The sequence below is a fragment of the Etheostoma cragini genome, chromosome 16 (assembly GCF_013103735.1).
Source record: "Etheostoma cragini isolate CJK2018 chromosome 16, CSU_Ecrag_1.0, whole genome shotgun sequence".
Lineage (NCBI taxonomy): Eukaryota > Metazoa > Chordata > Actinopteri > Perciformes > Percidae > Etheostoma > Etheostoma cragini.
In genome coordinates, this window is record NC_048422.1 from 8051540 (window position 1) to 8077954 (window position 26415).

At 39.8% G+C, this 26415-nt stretch overlaps 1 protein-coding gene across 2 annotated transcripts in view; it reads left to right on the forward strand.

The window, feature by feature from the left end:
• Nucleotides 1-9535, forward strand: part of LOC117959320 (leucine-rich repeat transmembrane neuronal protein 4) — a 111752-nt gene extending 102217 nt beyond the window's left edge. Inside the window, exon 3 of one of the 2 annotated variants that reach the window (XR_004659917.1) lies at nt 9047-9240. Coding sequence is in view for 1 of the 2 variants with exons in the window: in XM_034896384.1 (XP_034752275.1) it covers nt 9047-9370 (324 nt within the window). In the remaining variant the exon portion in view is untranslated. Of the gene's footprint in view, nt 1-9046 lie in introns of both variants that reach the window. The other variant, XM_034896384.1, reaches the window with a different exon arrangement.
• The last annotated feature ends 16880 nt before the right edge of the window (nt 9536-26415 follow it).

Below are 26415 nucleotides of genomic sequence, written 5' to 3' on the forward strand. Positions count from 1 at the left end.
TCTTTCCCCAGTTTTCTCTCTCACTTTTCCTTCTTTTAAACCAGCTTCCTGAGTGGAGTTTTTTAATGTATTTATTAGTGCATCCGTGTGTGTGTGTGTGTGTGTGTGTGTGTGTGTGTGTGGTGCCAGAGACCTGTAATCAAGAGTCACTTCCCATAAAGGGACCTGTAGTCATTAAGGAATTAGTGGGAGGCTAACGGCTTGTTTAGAGAATCAATTAGTTTAAAATGTGGACACGTGGGTTTATTTTCACACACAGCTGTACGGGGGAATGTCAAGGTTGTACATTTGCCTCTGAAGTTAACTGACCCTTTATGGCTCCACGAGTAGTACAGTCCTTGGAGGCCACTTTAACCGCAGTCAATGGAAGTTAGTCTTAGAGACACAGTAAAGCAACAGTTGCAGTGCATTTTTTACATCTGAGATGTGATGCATTTCTGAGTTATATGGAATCCGTGGGCAGGGTATAATTTCAGGAAAGTTTTTATTGGATTTGATTGCTTAAATGTGGGCGTTATTGAGTCTCCATAGAACCACGCTGATGCCTCTGTTCCATTGTACAGAACTGTTTGTGTTGTTGTATCACGACGTGGAAAAGGACGAAAGAGTGAATCAATTCCAGCCACTGCGACCGCAACAGCAGCACTTTTGAAAATTTAACACATACTCACACTTACACATGCAGCTGGGACGTCTTCCTCTCGGGATGAGCTGTCTGAAAACAAACTGATGGTGTTTAGCTTCACACTCCCTCAGACACGTCCATGCACACCGCTCTGCTGAAAGGCTGACTCGCAGGCTCCGTGTCATTGATGCCCGCCTAGCAACATCTGGGCTGACTACCCCCGCACGCTAGAGCAGCATACATTTGGAAAACAACACTGACACAGTCACGCACGATCACACAGAGTACCAGTTTTTAGAGCACACGTGATTACGGTTTACGGTTTCAATTAATAAAGGGTCTTTAGAGTTAATTTGTGGGTTTATGATTTCACACGTTCATGTGGTGCAAATTGTAAACTATTAATAAGCCAGACACGTTTTGCATGACCTGCTGTGGACCTGTTAATGTTGACAATTTCTATTATTTTGTCATCGTCATCAGCATATAACCTTCTGACTCAGGTACTAAACAATGTTACGTTCTTGAATTTCTTTTTTCACATTTGTATTAATTCACTTTTGTACCTAAAGTTATATTTCTGGTATGTATTATTTTGAACTGACTTGTTTTTTTTTCATTTTCTTTATGCCTTTTTGGCTGTATTCTTGATTCCTTCCTATTTCTCAACTACTACTACCACATCTACTACAACAATCACAACATCCACCAGGTTCATAACTGCTACCACTACAACCTATCCTCATACAACAGTTTGTTTGCTATCTTACGAAGGTATGCACACATTTCACACGAAAATGTGCGAGCGATCAGTGTGAAACACGAGCGATCAGTGTGCCTACGCAGGCCCCTTTACTGCAGTACCTGTTTAGGCAACACAATTACGTGTTCATGTTTAGCAAAAGTTTGTGGTTTGGGTTAATTTAAGTGTTGGTTACCTAACTTACAAATGTGGCTTAAGTTGAGTTTGCAAGTCATGTAAGAAAATGTACTAAGTTAAAATAAATACACGTTAACTTTTGCTTTCACACAGGGCACGACCAGTGGTCTCCTAAGTGAAAGTCCTGTTTGTTTGAACCATCCATCAAGCTTGACCTCCTCCCTACGCAGACTTTGTCACCCTTTATACTACGTCACCTGACATTTACTGGCAAAGCGAAGAAAAGAAACCAGAAAATAGTCACATTTAGGATGCTGGAATCTAATTTCCGGGTTCGAGTCCCACCTGGGGCCCATTGCAGCATGTCATTTAAAAGCTGTTTTTTAAAATGAAAGGCCTAACATGCCCCAAAAATGAACTTGAAAAAATAACTCAAACTGATCCGTTATCATAATATGTGGCCTTCAATGTAATAGTTGACAACTAATCGATAAATTGATTATTCTTTGCAGCTCTAGCTGCCAATGTGATAACTTAGCTGTAGTTAAACATGGTACCTGTATAGACCCCTTGTACCAATCTTCATAATATTAAAAGTCTGTACCATTACTTTATAATAACACAATTCAATTAACAGTTTTATGTGAAATTTTGTATATGTATGATTAAAATTGTGGTGATATTCAAGTAAAAGTGAAGAGAGGATAATAATGGCAAGGGAATAAATTTGTAGTGGGTGGCAAAAGTATGAAAAACACAAAAGCTCTGTGGGAGCTGAGATTTATCGTCAATGGCTGTAAGTCCTTTGTAAAGCCACACAGCATTGATGGAAATGGTTCTACTGAAACAGTTTCCACAACATAAACACTGGATCTTTACATCAAATATGCATCACAGCCTGCTTTAAATATAGATAGACCAAAATGACTAATAGATCTCTAGACTTCTACGAGGAAAGAGGACAATAGGGTGTTGAGAACTTGACAAAGACCAGAGTAATTATTCCCAGTAACTCGGTCATGGTTTGTTTCAAGTATTCCCAAGCACAAAAATGAGCCTACAAATTGTTATATTTTATAATAGACAAACACATAAATGCTAAAAGCAGTGTTACAGAACAATAGCATTCAATAACACGCTTTATGTATGCAAATAATATCTGTAATATTTTTGGGGAATACTGTGTGATATCCACAGAGGCCGGTTAAAACAAAACTCAAAATGATTTAAGTAGTAATAATTCCCAACTTAATTCACAAGTTTACAGGCCTACAATATGTTAATGAGAATATAAGAAAAGCAACATTTTAGTGGGAGTGTGTTGCACCTCCTCTTCACTACATTATGCTTCTGTGTGCCACAATACGGTGACTTGAGAGGATCAAAGTGTTCGGCTGGGAGTCGGCAGACTTTTGAACCATAAGGCTCCTAAAGCCCAGGGAGACATTAGCATTGTCTGCCTGTGGCAAAGTTACTGGCTCCTTAGCTGCTCATAAAAGCGTGAAGGCAAAAAGAAACACAACTTCGAAAGGGCCCTGGCATACTGTAAAAGGAAAATCCATAAAGGAATTTAAGGGATTTGGCTCAATTTTGTTTTTTAAAGACTCCTTTAAAAAATTAAAGCTGTTGTGGGCAAGTAACATAGAAACATTCACAGATGGAGGAAGGAAATGTTTTGCAAATCTCTGCATGTTTATTTTTTTATTATTTTTATTTATTTGTTTGTGCATTATGGTGAGCCCTGAAGTGTCCCGATAAAAGAAGAGCAGTAACAATCCCTCAGATAAAAGTCAGTTTAAGTTTCAAAAGATGGCCTATTCTCCTTGGGAAGGTTGTTTTTTAAAGCTTTGGGGACAAAATGGCCCCTATGGTCAACCCAGTGTGTTCAGGCATAGGAGATAAAGATCCAGGATGAGGCAGGGTGCCAGTCATTGTCAGTCCAAGCACAATCATGTACCTGTGGCAGAGATCCAAAACAGCAGAGGAATCTAACGTTGCAGAATGGGGAGTTTTTTTTCCTTAATGCAAATATCTTCTGACAGGTAGGAGCTGCAGTATGTCACACAGCATGGAGGTTGCACCTGCACCAACTAAGGCTCTCACACAGGATCCGCATGATCGGCAACATAATCGCTTTGTGTGTGAGCAACTGCTGTCCTATGGCGATGCCAAACCTCAGGGTACAGCTATGTTGAGCATTGCTCCCTGCTCAGATTGCATCCACAGTAAAGACAATTTCAACTTTGACCCGTTTGCTTTTGACACCCTTGGGATGAAAGCTTTACATAGCATGAGTCCAGAGATGACCAAAAATAAGTAAAAAGGTTTCATGCACTCTAACTCTTCTCAATAACTGGGTTCTTCTTCTTAGAAGGGGGCTCGTAACTGCCTGTGCCTTATAAACTAAAAATGCATGCCACTGTGCCTTCATGCTCCCTGTTGCGTGTGTGACATGATTGAATGCTTTTTTTTTCCACTGTACTATGCTATGTGGTTCATCTTGTGGCCGCTCTTTCCATTACCAACAAAGAAATACATGGGACTTTAAGCATTGTTGGATATTGCAAAGAAAAGATACCTTTAAAATAAACAGTCCTGTAAAACATGACAACCATTGGAAGATGAAGCAATTCGTCAAGCTATGTTTGTTCATTTTTTCCACATAGTGGCAACATGGTTGGGCCCCCATTCAGAGAGGAATATGTAAATGATGCGCTCAGTGCTAAACAAGCCTGAAATCTACAGATTTAATGCGTGAGCCAGCCTCATCTGAGCTTATCAGTACAAACATAGAAATAATAGAAAAATAAATCATGTCCAAACAAAGGTATGCCTGACTGCGAACACCGTAAACTTCAAATCTATTCCGATGCACTGCTATCCAGTGTAAGGGTGGTGAAAACAGAATGATATGAAATGCTACTGAGATTCATGACACGTCGCTTCTGCAACTACATTACCAATTTCTCTTCTCAAATTTACCCTGAAACCAGCTGCTGTATGCAATTTGGCCTACAGTTACACAGCGCCCATGTTTTCCAGTTTAACTGTTGAAAGCAGAAACCAGAAATGAAACGATGAATCATAGTTTTTACATGTGAACTATTACAATTTAGATGCACCCTTTTTTCATGTGATAGACACTTCAACATTAATCTAGCAGGCAGAATATGTCATTGGTGGACAAAGGCTCAAAAGAGCATAGATGGGTCTAATAAGAGAATTTTAATGGACAGTTCACAGAGTGAAAGAAGGATTGGCCTTGTGATTTTTTTTTTTTACCGTGAAAGAACCTCAAAAATGTCTCCACAGCTTGGTAGATAAGCCCCAGCATCATTCATCCCCCCCCAGAACGCTTTTTTATGTTTTTATTTTTTTAGAACATTTGGAAAATGAATGAAAATGTCCGTCTATTTTTGTTAGTCAGATGATATTCATTTACATATTTGGCTGTCTCTACCATCCGCAGACAACTCAATGTGAGGAATTAATCATTTCCTAATGCTGAGAGGCACAAAGACAGGCTGATAGCATTCCTGATGAGCTAGCTGTACCTTGCAACTACACGGATGGCCGTTGAATATCAATAGCACCTTTTGTTCATGGAATCTGACATAAAAGAGTGTTCTGCGTCAGTGTTCTTTTGTCCAACAAGGCAAGTCAGGGCGTGTGATATGTATGCATCGTTTTATATTGCATGTATTTTTTTTTTGATCTGCACAGAATGGTAAACAAATATACGTGCAATGTCAAAGTGGTATACAAACTCTTATCTTGTTGTATGTGTTGTATTTTCTCTCTGTCTCATTCTGTCACTTCTCCCTTCCTCATACAATTATGTGACACACACACACACACACACACACACACACACACACACACACACACACACTCACACACACTCTTCACAAGGCCCTGAAAATTTGATTGAATCTACTGAAATGGTTAGGACTTAATATTGGTTAATTAATTCATTGGACCTGGGCAGGGAGCTGTGCCGACCTGAGGTAGACTGGAGATGAGGTGGTGGCAGCGTAGGTGGTGGTGTGGTGGTGGCGGTGTCAGGGTTGGTGAGCTGAAAGTGGAATGAGAGGAGTAATCCACTGAGTGCCTATAATGTAATGAGCCAGCCGCGCTTAATGGAGTCCGTTCTAAGGTTGATGGAGGCACTGTAAAGAAAGAAGGTGCCGGCTCCGGAGGTGCAAGGAATGAAAGGTGGAAATGTAACTCCTGCTTCCTACATCATCTCCAGACTAGACAAACATGCTATCAGCAGCTATTTGATATGAAATACATGATAACAACTTTGCTGATTTGTAATGCTCTTACTGCATCATGGAAACGTGTTACAGTAAAGCTCGTGGCCAAAAATAACACAATTTTTCTTTTTGAAAACAGAACTGGCATTAATGCTTTCAGAGTGGCTTTATCTTACCCCTGTGGTTCAGGATAATATCTGAACATCCAAGCTGCGTTATACTGTTTCCATTTGATTTTTAACTCTGCTATCTCTCTCTCTCTCTCACACACACACACACACACACACACACACACACACACACACACACACACACATACACATACACACACTCACAAACGCACATTTTCCCTCTACCAGCCAGCATATATCTGCATTTAATTGACACAGTCGGCCCTCTTTTAAATAATTCTATCTTGAATTCTCTTACAATGTTCCCCTAAACTAGGATTTCTTGACTCAGAATACCATTCTATGATAAGTTTAATAAATGTACAAGAACATTAGTGACATATTTTTTGGGGTTGCCAATTCCGATGACACTTATTTCTAAATCCACGTGACTCGACTCCTCCTGCTTTGCTTCTTTGGGAACTTCTCTTAGAGTTTATTTGGGATCACTGTTAGGGCATCAGTTGTTTCCTCTTTGCGTCTGTTTGTCTTACCGTCTACGTCCACTCAGTTCCCACAATTAAATGGAGCATTTTCTTACCTGTGGTAGCTACGTGGCAGCTACCTTTGCTTTATGTGGTTAACATCCCTGCATCTGGAATTTCTAAAACCAAACAGTATGTTTAGGCTCATTTTCTGTAAGGAAAGCAGTTCAAACCAATGCATGTCTGTTAATCAGGTTAACGGGACCATTAAGTCTGGTAGGATGTGTGTGTTTGTTTAGCTTTTTGAGTGATTGTACAAAGTAGACCAACCAACCGATATTATTGTTCAATATTAGGCATTTCCCAATCTATCGGTATTGGTATTTATAATGGCAGATAAATAATATATATTTACATCAGAATCATTTCCGATGACAAATAAATTATTCAGATAAATTAATAAAAAAACTGATGGTCAACCATGTTATGAGCGTTGGCGTTGTGTAGTTTGTCCACCAGAGGGAGCTCAACAGCGTTCCTGTTGGCAACACTAATTTTTCGTGTGTGTTTTTGTTCAAAGTACTTTAAGTTTCATATCTTAAGTTTAGATTAAACATTTTATTTATCAGAACTTTGATATATTTTGATGATCCTCTGTTCTGTTGTGACAATAAAACAAATACAAGAACTGCAAATAACTAACGTTAGGGAAATCTGTTTGTTTTGTTACACGTTTCTGGATTTAATACATATATATATATATATATACATATATATATATATATATATATATATATATATATATATATATATATATATATATATATATATATATATATATATATATATATATATATATATATATATATATACAGACCAAATATTCGTAACTCTAATACCAACCTTAGACATATCTCAACATTTTGGTGCTTAAAACCAGACTATCTACATGGCTAGATGCAAACCATAATAAGTAGAATTTTTGCACATGGAAAGTGTATTTCTCTTGCAAATAACTTTTTTTTCTTCTAGATCTAGTCACTGGTTAAGGTTAACAATGAAATCTCATGGAAGTGCATTGGTGCAGTTGTGACACTTGCTCTGCTTCCAACGCCTCCTCAAGAGTCAGGGGTTGCATTATTCATTCCCCCCCTTGTTCGTGTCGGATCTGTTTCTCCTCCTGTTCTTGTTGTTTTGTGTTTCTTGTCGCCTATGTGTACATACCTGATGATCTGTCGCTCTGCCAGGCTGTAGTGGTTCATCCAGGTCTGCTGCCATCTTACTCTGCTGTTTACACGGCCTGGTAGAAAGCTCTTAATTGCCCTCCTTTTTTAAGGTGCATAAGTGTGTGATTTAAGGTCAGAGAGACAGAGTGCCACAAGAGTCTCATCTGTTTGTTTGGCACTGTGTTAAGGTTTGGGGAGGGAGCACAAGACCAGACGCATAGCCAGATGTGACGAGTGCTACTGGCTGTGACACGAGTGACATTGGAGAGAGGGAGCGTGGCTTGTTTGCTCCAGCTCTTGTACCAACGATTAAACACAAAAGAGGTCGTGGACATGTGCAGAGTTTGTGTGTCATTCATATGTGCAAATCCGAATATTCAAATGCACATCTTCCATTTGTGTCACAATGAGTATTGCAGTACAAGCCATGGGTAAAGTGAAATGCTTCTCAAATCTGTAAAAAGTGGTTGTCACGGATGCTTTGCAGAAAACAAATTTGGAGGGTCTTTGCTGCACATGGGTTTTGGGAAGCTGCAGGCTCAGGTGGTCACCATGTGAGGAGGATTTTAGAAGGCCAGCAGTTAACTGCCAGACTAACTGGGCCGCAGTTACACAGGCACAATGAAATGTTGTGTGACAAATTGACTGCTTTGGAAAATAAAACATCAGTATGTGATATTAATTTGAAAAATAAACAGCTGTGGCTGTAGTATGACCGGGGCTTGTTAGTTTTGAGCAGCAATCCAGTCGTTAATCATGAGATAGCAGAGTTAAAAATCAAATGGAAACAGTATAACGCAGCTTGGATGTTCAGATATTATCCTGAACCACAGGGCTATTATTTGAAAAGTTTGATTCACCAAGATAGCAACTGGAACTACACTCTACAAGAATTGGTCGGGAAATTAACTGAAGAGTTTTTTGATTGGGAACATTTGTTATGTATTTCTGGATTATTATTGGGGATTGTTTCTGGCAAGATGATGCATATTAGCTTTTCAATAGCCTGTTATCGTGAGACAACTTTGAGAGTTACACAAAGCAGAAACGCCTTTTTTTTTGTCACTGGCTTGAATGTTTCCTGTTAAATGTTAAAAATGAGAGATGAATAGCAGGTTTAGAATAATCAACTTTTTGAAATTGGGGTAAAAATCGGATTTAAAAAAATCTCTCCACAACACCCTCTGGTACATAATGATTACAGTCACTCCAGAAGCAATAGAGGACTTTTTGAGTGATTGAGGACACAAATATATATTTTCATACAATCTGTTTTTGATCTGAAGGACAGTTTACTGATAATTTGTATGGCTAATGTTTTTTGTTTTCTCTCTGTCCCCTTTTCTTTCCTCTACTCCTTCCTGCATTTCCTTCACTCTTGTCCAATACCCCGACTTCCTCCTCTCCATCCCATTCTCCTCCTGTCTCTTTTATCTCCCTGCTCTATGTCCATCTTAACAGGTCCCCCACCAGTTGGGGGCGCTGACCTTCTACCGCTATGAGCAGCCTATCGTGGACTACTGCCAGGCCCATCAACCCCTGCGGCTCAACATGGGCTACGAGGGACCCCCGCAGCGCCTGGAGGGCCTGGAGGACCTTGGCCCGTGTGATAGGGGTACTATACAGACAGTGGCGCTGCCAGCCGTGCCCTCTGCCACCATCATGGGTGCCCCTGCGCCAGGGCCTCGCTCTCCTCCACCCCCCCTCAGACCGCCGACTGAAGGTCCCAGCAGCGGTCCTTTCCCTCCCGCCGAACGCACCGGCACACTCAAATTCGGACGCTAGTTAGCCGAGTCTGGTTGTGAGAAGTGGGGCAAGGGTCTCTGATTCACCGCGACTTTGTAATAAAGGGGCAGGTGTGCTGGTTATTCAGTGGGGCCTTGTTTTCAGAACATGAGTATGTGAACTAAAGAACAACATTTTTCTAATTCTGCCTGGAAGGAAATGGCATCTTAAGGGGAGACATCCTTGGAAATCATTTTCATTTCTTTTTTTTTTTCCAAAGCACCTCATATGAAACTAATTTCTACTGAATCATGGGAGAATATCCAGCATATGACAAAAAGTATTCCCTCGTTTCCAAATCAATTTTTTTGCCATAGCCCATTATGGGCCACAGGTCCACGTGCACTGAGTCAGGAGTGAAAGGGAAAGTGCAATAAACACGAGTTCTTGATTACAAAAAGTAAGAGCAGTAACATAAAACACAAAAGAGATGGAGCTGGGTATCATGTAAACGGGCAAGGGGCTTCTCGTTGTGATTGGTATTACAATGTGTAGTCAGTAGTTGTTTACAAAGGCGAACCCATATCATTATTTCACATAGATGAGTCATTCTTTCAAGACAATTGCATAGAAATTATCTTTGTCTTACTTTCTTTTCTTTTTTTTAAAGTTTTGGGACTTAATGTGTCCATTAATGTGCATGTCAAACCAAAGAGTTTACTTGTATTTTTTCTTTTACGCACATGAGCTAATTTAGCTGAAGGCATTCTTAAAATGCCCGTTGGTGTACTAAATTGGCCTCAGCCAGCTTACATTCACAATTACAAACAAATCCCCTTTGTGTGGGCTTGTCTTTTCAGATTAGCAAACTAACCATGCAATATATACAAAGTGAGGAAGTGAAAATGAAATTTAATTTCAAAGATATCTATCACAATGATTACCTGGTACTCCCAACATCAATTTAATTGCCATCATTCATGATCTTGGTGACGCTATGCATAGCAAAAACCACACAAACACTTTAGAAAAGATATTATGGCATGTTCCATAAACTCCTTACACAAACAGAGGCCCTTTTCACAACAGAATGACAGGTCTATGTATATGATTATATCCCAGCTGAATGAGTCACTATGCTTTAAAGAGGTAATCATGGAGAATTTATGTGGGGAATAAGTACATTTGAATGCAAAGTATTGTACATATTCTTACGAAAAGGTCCATTTTACTAAAGGTCAAACCACTCTCACTGCCCCAAACAGTCATTTGAAACATTGTTGAGTCAATGTTTGACTTGGATCACACTGGACAATTTGGAGAGCACCGACATGCTGGGTTTGGCAAAGCTGCCGTTTTCCCCCCCACAACAGAGAACCACCGTGGCTAGTGGGCATATGTTGAACCAGCACCTTGACGTATCTTTAACCTAAGTATGAACCCATGGACTTTACTGGGAATATTGTCTGACATCTTTTTTTTTTCTCCAGAAAAAGCGTGCCTGCAGTGCTGGACTTTATTGCACTTGGTATCCCTTTGGCTGGCGTGTTGAGCACTCTTTCTCACTGACTTGTGGAGCTGATGATGACTTCAGATATGGCTGTGATGCACTGTCAAATACAGTATATCCAGCTTAATCCAAGCAGTACACCTGGGGCCGTTTTCGACATGTCAGTGGTCATACTCGCGGGAGTTGTGGGAACTGTGCTTGGTCTCCCCACTGCGCAACCGATTGGTCTGCCGATGAAATTTCGAGGGGCTAAAAAAATGTCCCTGGAATGTGTGTATCTTCAAGATAAATGGACAAATTGGGATTTTTTTTTTCTCTTTCTTTTTATTATTTTGTCTTTTTTGGCTTGGAACATAAAAGACCGTTTTTGAGGTGTTCAAAGATGTCAAGAAATTCTAAAAGACTAATCAAAGGACAAAAATCAAATAGAACTTATTTATCGTGTAAATAGTGAATCTTTAAAGATGGGGGGGGGGGGGGGGGGGGGGGGGGGGGGGGGGAGTGTGAACTTCACTTCTTCTGAAACACAAACGGCTTGTGAACAGAAGAGGAGCCTTAGCACTCTCCAGTGGGAATCTGTCACCAAGATAACTCGGTGAAGAGGCTCCTACTGTAACGCTCCTGTTGTTTCAATGATAAATATTTTTCTATCTGCTCCCGCCACTATTCTACCATTAACACACACATTACGTTACCAAGGTAATTTCACATATCCAATCATTTTACTGAATCACTGGAAGATTGGGAGCCTTGTTGTTACGATATAAGTTTGAGTGTCAAACCTCATAGAGAGCCACATTTTCTGTTCTGACTTCAGATGTGTTTCATCTTGCAGGAGGTGGCCGTTCCATGTGTTGTTAAATACATCCCGGTCCACTCCTCGTGTTTAAGAAATCCAAAACAATCTGCCATTTCAAGGTCTACTCGGGGAGAAGAAGTGTGCTATTCTTTATACCAAGAGTTTAACTTGGGAAGTTCTTTTTGATGTGCCATTATTTTGTTAAGTGTTTTACCAAAAACCAGCCCTAAAACAGTAAGTGACCCAAAAGTCTTCATGGTTTCACGACTAAGAAGGGTCCAGTCCCCCTTTGTGTACAGAACATTGCATTAAAAGCAGTTGATTCGCTGAGTACAGTTGCTTAATAGTGCTGGTGGAGTTTACTTTGTAATAGCAGCTGTGCCAATGTCTTTATAATGGGAGCTCTCTCAATTTTATCCATGTATTGTCTTGCCTTGCTCTATATCACCCCTGCTAACTCCTTGGCCTGAATTCCATGTCTGCCTCTGGGTGACTCGGGTTAACCTGTTTAATGATGTTCTATTTCTGTCCGCATGCTGATATTTTGGGAAACTATGCCCAGTTAGGGAGGAGCGCTGAACCAGAGAGATATTTCCTGTCTGGAGTGCCCTACAACCAGCAGCACGTGTCATGGACATCTTCACTGATTTACAAAGTAATCCCTGCCCCCCGTCTCACCAGAAGTAGAACTCCTTGGTATTCTACAGTCTGTTAAACAGAGGAAGAGGCCTGTGCTCGGCACTCACTCCAGGGACCGGCTTTCCCTTTTAATGGTCTCCCGCTATAGCCCAGGACCCCATACGTAGTAATTACTACAGCGATAATGGTTCAATTCAGTGTAAACACACTGATCAAAGCTACTTTGCCCTTCATGTGTAATTAAAAAATGCTATTGGAATCTTTGTCTGTTCACAATTAAATCTACTACTAATAAGCGATTGATTAATCATGACTACGTCCCTGATAAAATCGGATATGTTCAGCGGAATGTTGGAATCCTGCTGCCAGTAATTATTTAGTCTTTTGTCCGTTTCTTTTTGCCATCAGAGAGCTGGAAGCACAGGCACTGCATGCTAATGATGCATGTTTGAGCTGAACTCCAGGACTGTCTGCGCCCGCCCCGCTATGCCAACAGGCTTTACTTTCCTCTTCTGCAGTGTTTGTTTATGGTTTTGTACACCCTGAGCTCCCCCCTCCCAACTCTTCCTCTTCACTCTTTGAGTTTGGGCTCAAGTCCCCACTGGAATCATTTCTCTCTTTTTTTGCTTCTTGGGGGGGGTGGTGGTGATGGTGAAAAAAGGTCTGAAGAATTGCAGTGAAACATTCTATATTTTTGCGTTAAAGCAAAGAGGAAAAGCTAATGCAAATCTCTGTGGGGGAGAGGGAAAGCAGAGGAGACGAGAGGGGCAGCCAGACATGCTCTACAATGGGGAGGATGTAGAGGGAAAAATGGGTAAGTGCAAGGACATTGTTGCTGTTACAATGAAAGCTTTCTCATGTTTCTTAATGTCGCAGGAAGTTTTTTTTCCACTGCAAGACGCAAACTGCCTCAGCAGAGCTCAGATAAACGCGTACATCTTTTAACTGTTTGTATAATGGATGCTCACATTCAAAGATAAACAAAGTCTCATGTTTTAAACACCTGATTTGGTTGAGATATTTATTAACTGCAGAATAATCACGCATTCACACACATGCACAGAAAAACTACAAACAGGCAACACACATGCCTTGATAAATGACAATAAAGTACTTAAGCTTTTGATGCTCCCCCATCCTTTTCAGCTCACCAAAGGCCATTTGCGACGGTTCAGTAGGTCCTAATCCATTACCTGATGAATAGATTTTAAAAAATGAATTCCAAGCCAGACGTGGAGTTGCACCTTTTCTTCCTCCACCATACATCTAAGTCTTACCCACAGGCAGCGCTGGGGCATACCCAGACGGCACACAGTCATTGACAGTCAGTACGCAGACACAAGGATAACGGGGCTAAGCAGAAAAAAACAAACAACAAAACTAGCTAATTCTCCCCATCCCCGAATTCTAGACTCCTAATTTGAGTATCTCTGTTTTGTTAGTGTGTGCGCAGGCTGCAAAGTGTTAAAAAGAAATAACTTTGTCACGCTAAAAAAGCAGAAATAGTGACTGGAAGCATCGCTAGTGAGTTAGCTACCCCCGCATGTACCCAGATAGCGTGTGTGTTTGTGTGCATCTATAGCAGCACCTACTCCTCCACCTCCTCTAAACCCATGTCATCATTACCGATGTTCAGGCCAGCCCGGTCCCCATTGATTGTTATTGTTCCATGCTGTGTCACATTAGCAAGCAGTCTTTAAACTCTGACCCGCATTGTCCTGACTCTGTTTTTCTGCCATTGCTCATGTCAAAGGGGACACAGAAAGTGAGGGCATGATCATTAACCTCTGTCAGGGAAACACACTTTTTCCTTTGTCTGACAAAGCCCGTTGTTGCCCCTAATTGGATTTAATGTGAGCACCGACGAAAGGAAGGTTTTTATTTAAACGGGCTGCGTTCTACTCATGCAGTTGACTTGAGAGTGCAGTGAGAGAATGCAGAGAGAAAATGATAGAAAGCAATATCAGAATTAGTCTTTGTTTTTCTTTTGTTGCAGCCACTTAAATGCTTTCTATATAAACCAGAGGATCCCCGCTGTCTCCTTCTCATTCATTTCCTGCAGAGAGCCTTGATTTCTGTAGGGTGTAAATATAGCGCTGCATTGTTTGTTTTTTTGGTAGTTGGTTTGTTGTTGAGTTATTCTTTTTTCTTATTTGGATTTTTGTTCTTTTTACTGTATTCAGAAAGCATTTTTGTGGCGACCTGGTCCAAGCGCAAAAATATGGCTCTTCTTTGAGTATATTATTGTCAGAAAATGTTTTGTAAAAATTTTGATGATGATATCAGAAATAAACATCTAAAGATGGAAGTTGTGATGTCTTGTTTGCCTGAATATGCTGCATTTAAAGTTGTATTTAAAGGGGAACTTGGATTTTTACAATTGAATAATAGATAACTAGTTATGGGCCGTTGTACTCAGTTATAGTGTCAATGTAACACTATATAATGTAACATTGAAGGTGCCTTTTAATCATCTGTGCTTCTGAAGGACCAGAAGTCTGAGAAAACAAATATAAAACGTCATCATTTATGTTGTTATAAAGTAGCATTATTGGAAATCAATGATCTGGTGTTTTTGGACCTGTTTAAGACTAAAACGTGAATATCTCATCCTCAGTGATTCTGAGCATTCTTTTAAACTTTCCTCAAGTGTGATATTTAATCCCTAAATGCTCTTTTAATCAATATTTATGATATTGTCTTAACTTAGTGTAATGTGGAAGGTTAAACACAGTGCTGAATAAGTGGGTACTATAACAAAAGAGGTGGTGGCCAAATGCTTTGATTTAAAGACTGGGGAATTCAGCTGCGAAGTCTGACTCATGTTGCTATCTCTGGACTTGTGACTCGACTTGGACTTGTGCACTAATGACTTGGACTCAAGCATTAATTAAATAGGACTCAGAAGTTGGATGAAGTCCTGGACTAGCTTTATGTGTAATAGGAATTGATAGAGTACTTGAGTCCTGGACTTGGACTTGAGTCACTTTTTTATTTGGACTTGTGACTCGACTCAAACTCAGCTAATGTGGCTCAAATCCAACTGTTCTTTGGTGACTTGGACTTGGACTCAACATTTGGTGACATGACTACAAAACTGTATTACATAGAGCTCACTGTTGGTTTTAGTTAGTTTATGGTTAACAAAAAGACACAGACAGAAACAAAACCAAAATAATTCAGGGACGAGGGTTAACATTCATTGTCCATCACAGTTTCAACAAAAACTGGTCCTGGCTGTCATCTGAAGCACGCCAGTCTTGTACGTCTCCCCTCAGACTGGCTCCTATTATGTAAGACCCAAATTTCTGAAGCTTGGCAACCAGTCAAAAAGGATGACTTTTGACCGTGACAGTAGCAGTACCCTATTGGAGCGCGGGAACAATATAAATACATATCAAACCTGGCAGGAGTTCCTGCAGTCTCAAAGTCTATAACATCGTAGGCTTAAAGTGACTAAGGCAACAATCCACACTTCTGTCATTTCAGTCCCTCCATCCATCTTCGTCCGCTTATCAGGTCGCCGGTGGGGGGGCAGCTCGAGCAGGGGAACCCAAACTTCCTTTTCCCGAGCCATTTCAGTCATTGTTTAAAAATCTGTTGACCCTCCACAATTCATATAATTGTGCTGGAAAAGTTCCTTACCACAAGGATTGTATGGACACAACAACCAGATACAAACAGCTAAGAGAAAAATAATTCAAAAGTATTTGATATTTAATGAAGAAGACCTTTAATAACAGATTTTAAGTTCATAGCATAGACAATTCACAGAGAACAAACAGTAGTACAGTAAGGGCAATGTTGGTAATTTTCAAAACTACAGAATATCATTGTGCAGAAGGTTGCAAAAGTAAAGTCTAATAAAATGCAAGCAAAATCCCCTTCAACAAGCTGATCATGCTTATTTGAGTTCACGTTCCAGTGGAAACAGTACAGATGGTACTGTTTCCACGGGTCATGGTAACAATGTCAGTTACAATGGTACCCTGTCTTTTGGTGCTAGCTGTTGATTTACCCTGAAAACATTGTTGGTAATATAAATGTGTCTCTCAGGTTCATTCTGCAGTTGTTTACGCTTCCATTGCAGGGTTTTACAAGCTCTGTGGTTTTTACAGAGAATCCAGCTCTGGCTGTTGGAGAGACAGCTTTGTTTTACTTGTCTAATGGTTTAGGCAGATTTGATTTCTTTAGGTATATTTAAGCTACCCCACTGTCTTCTTAACTCCTTGTGCTAATTTCATTATTTTCCTAGAAGGAATGCATTCCATTCATAGCAAGATGTCCCAATGTAATTAAATGCAATTCTACTGGACTGGACTGTAACTGACAAGTTAAAGACGTTACATCACTAAACAAACTCACAGTAATAAGTGTAATTTGGATGTTTCACCACCCTGCAGGACTGCAATCACCGAGTCCAATGAGAGGAAGCAAAATCACATTTAGCAGGATTTGACAGCCTGTGGTTAGCCATGACGGGGGTGACTCAAAATAGCAACACGGTCCACAACAAGCTTCCACATGAAACACAGACCACAATATGAGACACATTGTACTCTGTGATCCCATTGTCCCATTCATCCCCTGTAGTTAGAGAACCTGAGAAGTTCCAAATAAAAACACTGGTGTCTCACATTGATTCTGTAGTAGCCACAGCACCGGAAGCAAAGGGCAGTGAAGTGCACTTTTGTTTTTTTGTTGCTTCAGATCCGCACCTGAAAGCCATCCGTTTGGTATGACTAAATTTGATATACTACAGGACTCATGAGCCTGTTAAGGCCATACTAGGCATGAGGCTAGCCTGATATATTAATCGTAGGTGTACTGAATCCAGAACAGTTTATTCCTGCAATCAGGAGACAAACCCAGCACCATGGTTTCCGAATTTAATTATTCAAATTTGAACCTATAACAAAACATGAAACAGAGACAAAATTGTATGTAAAAACAGTTCCCAAAAGCATCTTAAAGAGCCGCTTCATACTTGCAGATGAAGAATGTAAAAGTGTACTTCAGGGTGCGTTGGTATGCATTGACACCCACGTTGGGTGTGGTTACAGCTGCAACAGAGCACACTTCTGACCACACCCAATTACAACATTAGTTGTGGACCGAGGTGCAAGAGAATTGAAGCTTTCTACCAGAGAGGGCAATGAAGAACTGCTTTTCAACCTGTTGCTAAGATACTCTGGGGTTCACTATGGGCTGACATCCTCTGTTCCTTTAAAAAACATTATTTAAATCAGTGCAGCTGAAATAGAGATAAGCCTCAAGCAGCTGGCCTTAAGCAAAGATTTGCAGCGGGCTACAGAAGTCTGGTAAGCTCTCTATTTTCCCCCTCCATTCCCCCAAATTTTTTTTCATTTTCAAACTTGTAGTCTTCAGCCCCAACCGACGCTCAAATAACATCACTTGAGGCAGTTTATCAAGTTTTAGGCAGCCCCCTGTAGAGCCCCCAACGTAGTAATAGTCCTCTAAACAGACTTTGATGTGTTAAATTGCCGGAGCTCCCCTTTAAGTTGCTTTTGGGAAATCGGGCCCTGTTTCAAACAGAAAGATGTTGCAGAAGAACTAAAATTGCCCCTATCACTGTATTACCAATGACGTTCCTGCAACTGTCTGTCTCCTCCAACTGAGGCACAAAGTAAGCCATAATACTGATACAGACACAGGCACATAACAGCGGCCACATAACCTACATTCCAGAGTTGGTGTTTATTTTATAAACTTTTGGGAGATGATGCTGTCATGCAAATACACTCTGGAAGTAAACTTGACGAATGCGGCTGACTTGTTCTGAGTAAACCAAATACCCTGAGCGAACGAGTACAGTCAGTGTCACAGAGATGGGAGATCTGTTCGCTTCAGCCCGCTGTCACTTCACATGCACACATCATGCCATCACAGTGTTGGAGGAACATGACAGGCCCGATCACAGTCCAGCACACAGCAGGTTCCAGGACATGAGGTCTTGCTATCTTTTACTTTTCTCCTCCAATGATCACACACCCTCTGGGGTAACAGCAACACAATTGTCAAGAAGTCACCATTGCTTATTCTTTACACGTTCAAACCTGGAGCCAGGTAACTGTCAGTTTGGTGACACATTGGTCATAACCCTATTGCAACTACTAACGGATGCTGCAAATGAAATCACTATTTCTGCATGTATGATTATTTATTTTGGTCTATAAAATGTCAGAAAATGGTTAAAAAAATCCTCAAACGTCTTATTTTTTTCACAACTAAAAATATATTCTGTTTACTGTCATAGAGGAGTGAAGAAATCAGAAAATAATTCATGTTTAATAAGACGCTGGGCTAATGACTAAAAGATTCATTCATTAGATTAATTTATGCAGCTGTAGACATAAGATCAGTTTAGAAGATACCATCTTTAGTGAAAAGGAGAAGTTTATGAAATAGCCATAATTCTTAAAATTTAACACATATTATGCTAAGATGAATCATCAACATTCACCCATTTTCACACAATAAAAACCAATGTGTGTATATTTATCATCAAGTATTACAAGATGCACTGAAATTCTATGAGCAGCATCATATCAAAATACTGCAAGTTGCTATGCTTTGGCAGGGTACCAGCTTTTCCTCTGCAAAGGCACACCTTATCTGAAAGGTTAAAAAAAAAGGTCTGACATAGCTGAGGGGTCAGCCTCTTTCAGCTGATTGCACACAGCCCACCTCATCTCAGTCTGTGTGTAAAAGCCTGTGGCTGGCGCTTGATTGGCCAGGTCAGATGGCTTGGTAAGTATGCAGTGTCTGATTCTTAGTGACCTTTATCGCAGTGTGATGGCGGTGTGGGGGCTGTCAACTCTCGACTGGAAAATACATGGGTTTATTACACTCTGAGGTTGTTTCTCAATGTTTTGCAACTTTAACTCACTTTCTTTTTTTTTTTTCTCCAACCAGGCAAATATTTCTATGGCACTGTTAGGCCTAAATCCACTGTAAGTAATAGATCACCTCAGACATGTGAAATGTCTTGTTCTCATACAGCCTATATGGCTTTCAACTGTACGCTGCCACAGTTTGAAGCAGGTTAAGGAAATGTCCACAAAAAAGAATCCACAGTCATTGCCCTCTATGGAAAGCTGAAGAGAGCCCTTTTCACCATTCCCTTCGGCCCTTCTCTTTTACACACTGTACCATGCATTTCCCTTGACCTGAAAATAAGCAGTCAGCATTTTAAAATAGTTGACATTTCGCTGCATTTGCTCTCCTTTGATTTTTATGTTTTATTTGGTCTTTTCTTTCAGGGTTTCCTCTATAGCTACAGGAAAATACTTTGCACATCAGCAACGTGACGCAGGTGCGTCAGAGGGGGACGACAAAGGTTGCAAAAAATATGTCAAGTTTGACAATAGGAAATATTTTTGCATTTTGCCTGTAGATGGTCTAGTACTGAAACGTTGGCTATTATTAAACTGTTTGCGAGTTAGACAGTGTGCAGGAGTTTTATTTGCAGTGTTAGCCGAGTATAATTGCTGCTTAAACATTTTAAGAAATGTTTTAAGAAATTCAATCTATTGTAAGTAACTGAAACTTTTTTTTTTTGCATGAGTGCAGATCATTGCCACATCAGATTTGTCACAAAAGTCAGAGCGGCTTTAGTGTTCTTATTGTGTTGACGCTTTTATTAATGTTTTTAACTTTTTCTTACGTTTTTGACCCTTTTTTCAACACTTTTGACACTTTTTTTCAATGTTTGTAGAATCGATCATGTTGTGTTGGGTAATTAAACAGAACACTGATGTAGGAAAACAGGTCAATGTAACCCGAGGACAACACGAGGGTTAAAGATTCATGCGGCGATGAAATTGTCACTTAAATGGCCCATTTCTGTGACGTTCTATTGTGTTCTTTAATTTCCCAATGTAGCGCAAGTAGAGTTTATATTTATATTCACTTTCATGCATCTGTTGTTTCAGACTCTGGCACTCCTTCCTGCGCTGCATTACCTGCTGATTCCATTCACCTGGCCTGCCCCCCCCATGCTCACCTGCTCCTCATCAGATAATCAGCCCCTAAGTATATGTACCAGTCCATTCCCACACACGTTTTCCACTTTGTCCTGTGTTAACCTAGCTCTACAGCATTCTTTTGACCTTTTTAAAGATTGTAATCTATCAAAAACCAGGCATCATAGAGTGCAAGAGCACCAAAAATTAAATAAATAATTTTCAGATCAGAAACTATATTTATGTAAAATGCTATGAACAGCTCCAAAAACTGAAAGCATTTTGAATTTGACAAACTTTAATTGTGAAGAGTCTCATGCTGAGCTTCTTTAGAAATGAGTACAATGACATTTGCAAAGTTCACACATTAAAATAAGTACATGTTCAAATGTAGGAAGACTTTATAAGAGTATGTTTCCATGTTCAAATTACATTTTTTGAGTTTTCCCAAAGGTGAAATTCCATTAACAGTCACTCTAGATAACATGTTGTTATATTGTTGTTGTAACTCTAGATTTTCTAGTAATTTAAGAAAACAACTCACAACACATGCGCAACATTCAGCAGACACGCTGCAAATACACACAGCCCAAGCAAATACATAAATATTCTCCAAATATAGAAACAATGCAAAAATGAAAAGCAACCAAACTTTAAAAAAGAAGCAATGCAAAATGAAATGAAGACAAACCCCGAAAACGAATGCAAAAAAAAAAACGAGAGAGAGAGAGAGAGAGATAGAGAGAGAGAGCGCTATGCCTTTGTGTTAGAGCCGGGTATGGCTGAGGCCTGGAGACATAAGGAAGACCCAGACCTTAAACACCACCCAGATCAAATGGATATGAAATGAATATTATTACTGATATAATATATTATTAATATACAGTCTATGCTCTCATGTCCTCTGGCTGGTGCCGTACTCGAAGTTTGACTTTTAAAAAGAAAAGCTTGCGTCTGGTCCGCTATGTCAATTCAATTCAATTCAATTCAATTTTATTTATAGTATCAAATCACAACAAGAGTTATCTCAAGACACTTTACAGATAGACCGTCTAGACCACACTCCGGAATCCACAAGGACCCAACAGTTCCAGTAGTTTCCTCCAGAGCAAGCAACAGTGCGTGTCTTAGTACTTGTTTTTTTAAATAAACAGTACCACAGTCATGCTAATAAATGCCATACATTTTTCAACAAATATCTTACAACATGATGGAGTTAGCAGTTTTGTGTTTTTATTTGCAGGCGGGGGGGGGGAGATTTATCCAGTTTGATAAATCCCACGGTCTCTACAAATCTAGTTTAGCTAGTCTAATTTGCAAAGTTTTTTTTTTTTAGAGCAAATTGCTCCACAATATGAATACAGATTGATCACTCGTTTTGTTGGTATTCCATTGTTGTACACTAACAATATTACACTTGAAAATGCCTATAATTCAGTGATGTCCTTTCGGATCTCAAAATGAAACCCTCTCAATTAATATGGCTAAAGCAAATGTCAACGTAACACAAGGCACACCCACCAACAAGAGAAAACACATCTCAAACAAAGACTTAATATTTCCAGTCTATGATCTCAAAGCAGTTGCATTCCGTTTTACACTTAGATTAAACATGTCCCGGCTTGCTCTGGCGCTCTTGCTCTCTCTCTCGATCTCGCTCACTCTCCCTGTGGGGTTGAAAAACGAGCTGTTCCACTCAGCGCTCCCTCTAGAGGCCTGGAGAACTTCCATTGTTTATTCTGGATGCCGTTTTTTTGTTGCATTTGTTTTTGTGTTTTTTTTCTTTTTGCATCGCTCCTTTATTTGCGGTGTGTATTTGGTTGTGTTGTGTGTATCGGCAGTATGTTTGCTGAATGCTGCACACGTGTTTTCAAATTAATTTAGTAGTTATCTCAATTTGCCTATTTTGTCTATGTTTATTAATTTCTTAGGTTGCAGGGTAGTGGTCGTTGACCATCATAGTTTTCTTTTCAGAGAGACACACAAGACAAGAGGGCAACAGCTAACTGTTGGATGCCAGCGGGGAAGCTTTAAGCGGTGCTTTCCACCATCACAACCCACTGTTAAAGAATTCAGTAGAGGTGGGAGTCCATCGCCATGTAACTGCTACAGAGCAAAGCATGGCTGCCGGGCCTCAGACCGATTTTGAAGATGCACATTCGAGGTCACACAGGTTTGTCCTGACAGAATCTTAAAGCTTTAACCAGACAGATGTTTACTTCCACCAGAAAAGCCGGAGCAGCAGGGTGCAATAGAGGCAAAAGCAAGGATGCCATGCAGCCGTCTGGATGGAGGCCAACGAGCTTAAGCCTAATCTGCAGCCCTTCCCCTATGCGCTACAGTGCCACATAATGACAGGGACGGCAGAAGAGGATGCAGGAGATTAAAAGGCTCTGTCTGGTGGTGGTACTGATTTGTGCATTTTGTTTTCTGCACATGACAAGAATTCGTGATCTCAAGGTCATTTCTGAGCTTGATAGCCTGACTTCAAGAAATGCCTTGAAAATAAGCATGTTCCCAGTGCAAATGGTGCTGTGTGCTTCAAAAATGAGAAAACAGCCTCCTCACATAGAAAATGAAGAGATTAAATGATGGGGTCACAATCTTTGCTCAATGAAATGGGCAAGTTGGGGGGGCAGTAGCTCAGTCGGTAGGGAGTTGGGCTGGGAACTGGAGGGTCGTTGGTTCATGTCCCCTTATGGACCAAAGTATGGTGGTGTACTGGTACTTGGCGAGGTGCCAGTTCACCTCCTGGGCACTGCCAAGATGCTCTTGAGCAAGGCACTGAACCCCCAACTGCTTTGGGTGCCTTTCCATGGGCGTGGGTAAGTCATGCCTGTGTAATGTGTGTGATAACAACAGAGTGTACTTTCCCCTTGTGTGATTAATAAAGTACAATAAAATAAAAGTGAGAAATCTTTTTTCAGTACTGGTAATGGTCCAGAAAGGTAGGTTTTGTTTTAGGCTTCATCTCATCATGGAAACCTTATCTATCTTTGGCTACGCTTTTTCATTTATTTTGGCTGTATCAATGTCAATATTACAGTATTTCAAACATACCTGCCAATGAAAAGAAGCATCAGAAATTCCTTCTACGAATGTTTAACCAGAGCCAAATGTTAGTCCCTTTTAACTTTGCTAGCTAAGTGGCGTTCTCCTGCAGATGCTTCACAGGACAATTCTTAATCCTTGCTATCTGGATGCCTATCAATTTATGATTCAGTGACATAGTTGCTGATTCAATCATTTTGATGCACCTTTACCGTTTTTAGCTACTTTAAAAAAAGAATGTCACGAATGTCTCAAAAGAGAGTCACTCTAATGTGTCAAGACAAAGAGAAGTTCTGGTTTGGTTACAAACATTTTGCTAAACCGCTTCAATTCAGGTTTTAGTTCAAGTCTCACGCAGGGTTTAGACACGTTTTGCTTTTTTTATACTACAAACTATTTTTAATTCCCACGTGTGGAGGTTTTACTTCCTCTCATGGGGTGCAATCAGTCTTCAGAACGGGACCTCTCTTAACTCACTTTTCTCCCTTTTGGTGGTTGTTCCTAATCCAGAGCCTCCTAAGGCAGAACACACACACGCACACACACAACGTACGTTATTTAAAAATTTACTGAAGGAGGGCTGCACCAACACCCTGCACTGGGCAGGGTTTTGTGTTGAAAGAGGAATGGATGTCATTACAGCGCAACAAAGTGGAGCAGATCGGAGAGCGGTGATATGGCGGATGATGACAAATAACTTAACTGAAGCTCTAAAACATCAGGGATTTTTGAATTAACAGAAATGATATTAACAGAACATATTCCAATTGAAAACCTACCATTAGACTGTTATCATGTGGGGTAAATGGGTATTAGAGGTAGGGTTAATGGAAGGGTACATTTGGCTTTAACTTTAAGAACACAAAGCTCTTTCCTATAATTGAAGTCTGAGAAAAATGTTAAGAAATAAACCACAATCTTGCTCAGTTACTAGGAGAAAAACAAGTTCCAACAAGTAATGGCTCTCAGTAAAGGCAGAACAAATGCAGATGTCTTTTTAGTTGTTTACTTCATGGTGACATGACACAAGTCTCCATGATGCATACGGTCTCGTCAGAGCCAGCAACATCTCAACAGCCATATAACTGCCCATATTCAGTCCAGAGCGTTAAAGCTACTGTACATTACTGAAAAGGCATGAGGATTAACTCTTAAGTGATCCACCTAACTTCAGTTATCAGCAATACATTTTCAACTTGCAAAGACTATATTATCTAAGCTGATGGAAATGGGGTGTCTAATTTGTACTCCTGTCATATTATCAAATTACCTGTGAAATAAAGTTTCTTGCTATGTATCTGTCTAATCTTTCAGAGTTCAGTGTTTAAACAAAATGGACTTGTTAAAGGTCCGGGAAGAGGAAGGAGAAGGAAATTAGAGAACGGATTGCATTTAACCTTTAACACTGTTCGTTGCTACCCTCCTTAATTTACTGTTTGCGGTCAAATTTGACCGTACAGGTTTAACTGGTCTTATTTTAACATATTGCCAATAACTTTAACCCAATGTGCGTCAGTGGGTGTACATACTGTAAATATGTGTGTGTGTGTGTGTGTACAAGCACAGGCAAGTTGAGTATTAATCTCCTTAATGAAATTGGGACTCTTTCCCATTCATTTCCTATGACGGTCATTTTTGACTGTAAACGAAAAAAGTGTGATCAAGTTGAAAAAAAATCACTCAAATTTCAAAGAAAGTAATTACTATGAATGTTATGTGTTCAAATGCCATGTCATATATGGTACAGGGAATGTGTAAATTGGTCATTTTTGACTGGGACAGTGTTAGGAGGTTAAATTGGTTATGTGCCCAGAACATGATCCTATTGGCTGTGTGTATGTGTTGTTAAAAATCTATTGTCTTCCATTTTAAGTTGCTACAAGCTGTCTTAAGGGTCCTTGACTTGTATTACAAAATGATAAATGTTAAAGACAGGAGAGGAGACCAAAAGAGATGAGCTTTTTTTTAAGATTTGTTATTATGGATGTCTCATTATGTCTCTGTGTCCCTCCTGCTGACGCTGGGAGCAGATCTCTGGTCTCGCAGCTGCAATATACAGTAACTGTGGATGTAAGGAAAGGCCTGTACAGGGACCAGGCGTGAAAGACATCTTCACGACTGTGCGTACACAAGGGATAAACCCAATAGCAACAGCTCTAAGAGGGCTCGGCCTAGAATCATCGAATCTTGAGTTACAATACGTAACTATCGTTCCCTGAGTTCACCATATAGCTTGTAATGGGCATACAAAACATGGTTTATGAAAGAGAGTTGGATTATTCTGTATAATACATATGATGCCATTAGATTAGCAAACTCTGATCAGTGAATAGCAACACAATTAAAATGTAAACCTGGCAAATTTATATGCTAAAAGGTGGACAACACACCATGGCTGTATTGTACTTTAAATATCCGCTCCTTGCGTAACTGGAACTGAAATAGCTTAACAAATGTGTTGAATTTAACCAAAACCACAAGGACAGTAGGTCCTTAAGATTAAATGACAATGTACAGTTCATAGTTTGTCCATGCAACCACACATATACAGAAGCTGTTTCCCATCTGACACCACATCAATGGAATTACATTACATCATATTTCTTTACAAACAGCTACAAATGACTGAAGAGCAATGACTCAGGTTTATGGTTGAAACAATTATGTTTTTCACTCTTGTGTTGTCTTCCCATCAAAATTGAAAATCAACATTTTTGTTGATGCTATTTATCAACTTTTTATGTTTTGGTCCCTTTTTTCAATGTTTGTCACTTTTTTTCCTGTTTTTGACACTACGTAACACTAAGTTATTAACTTTAGTTTAACGGTTATTTTTTTTAATTTATGGTCAATAAACCTAATTTATTCGAAATTCTAACTAATGTTTGAGTTAAAAAAGAAGAAATTTGGAATTATTCAGACTAAAATTAAAGGAATGTTTGTTGATGGATAATCACAGACTGGAATATGTCAACTTTTACTCAATACTATTTCAAAACCACTTTCACAAAAAAGTCACAAAAGTCACAAAAGACACTCAAAAATTAATGAAAGTAGAGATTTGTATTTGGAAAAGAGCTTTGTGTGGAATCAATCAATCATCGTTTTATTTTGGGTAATT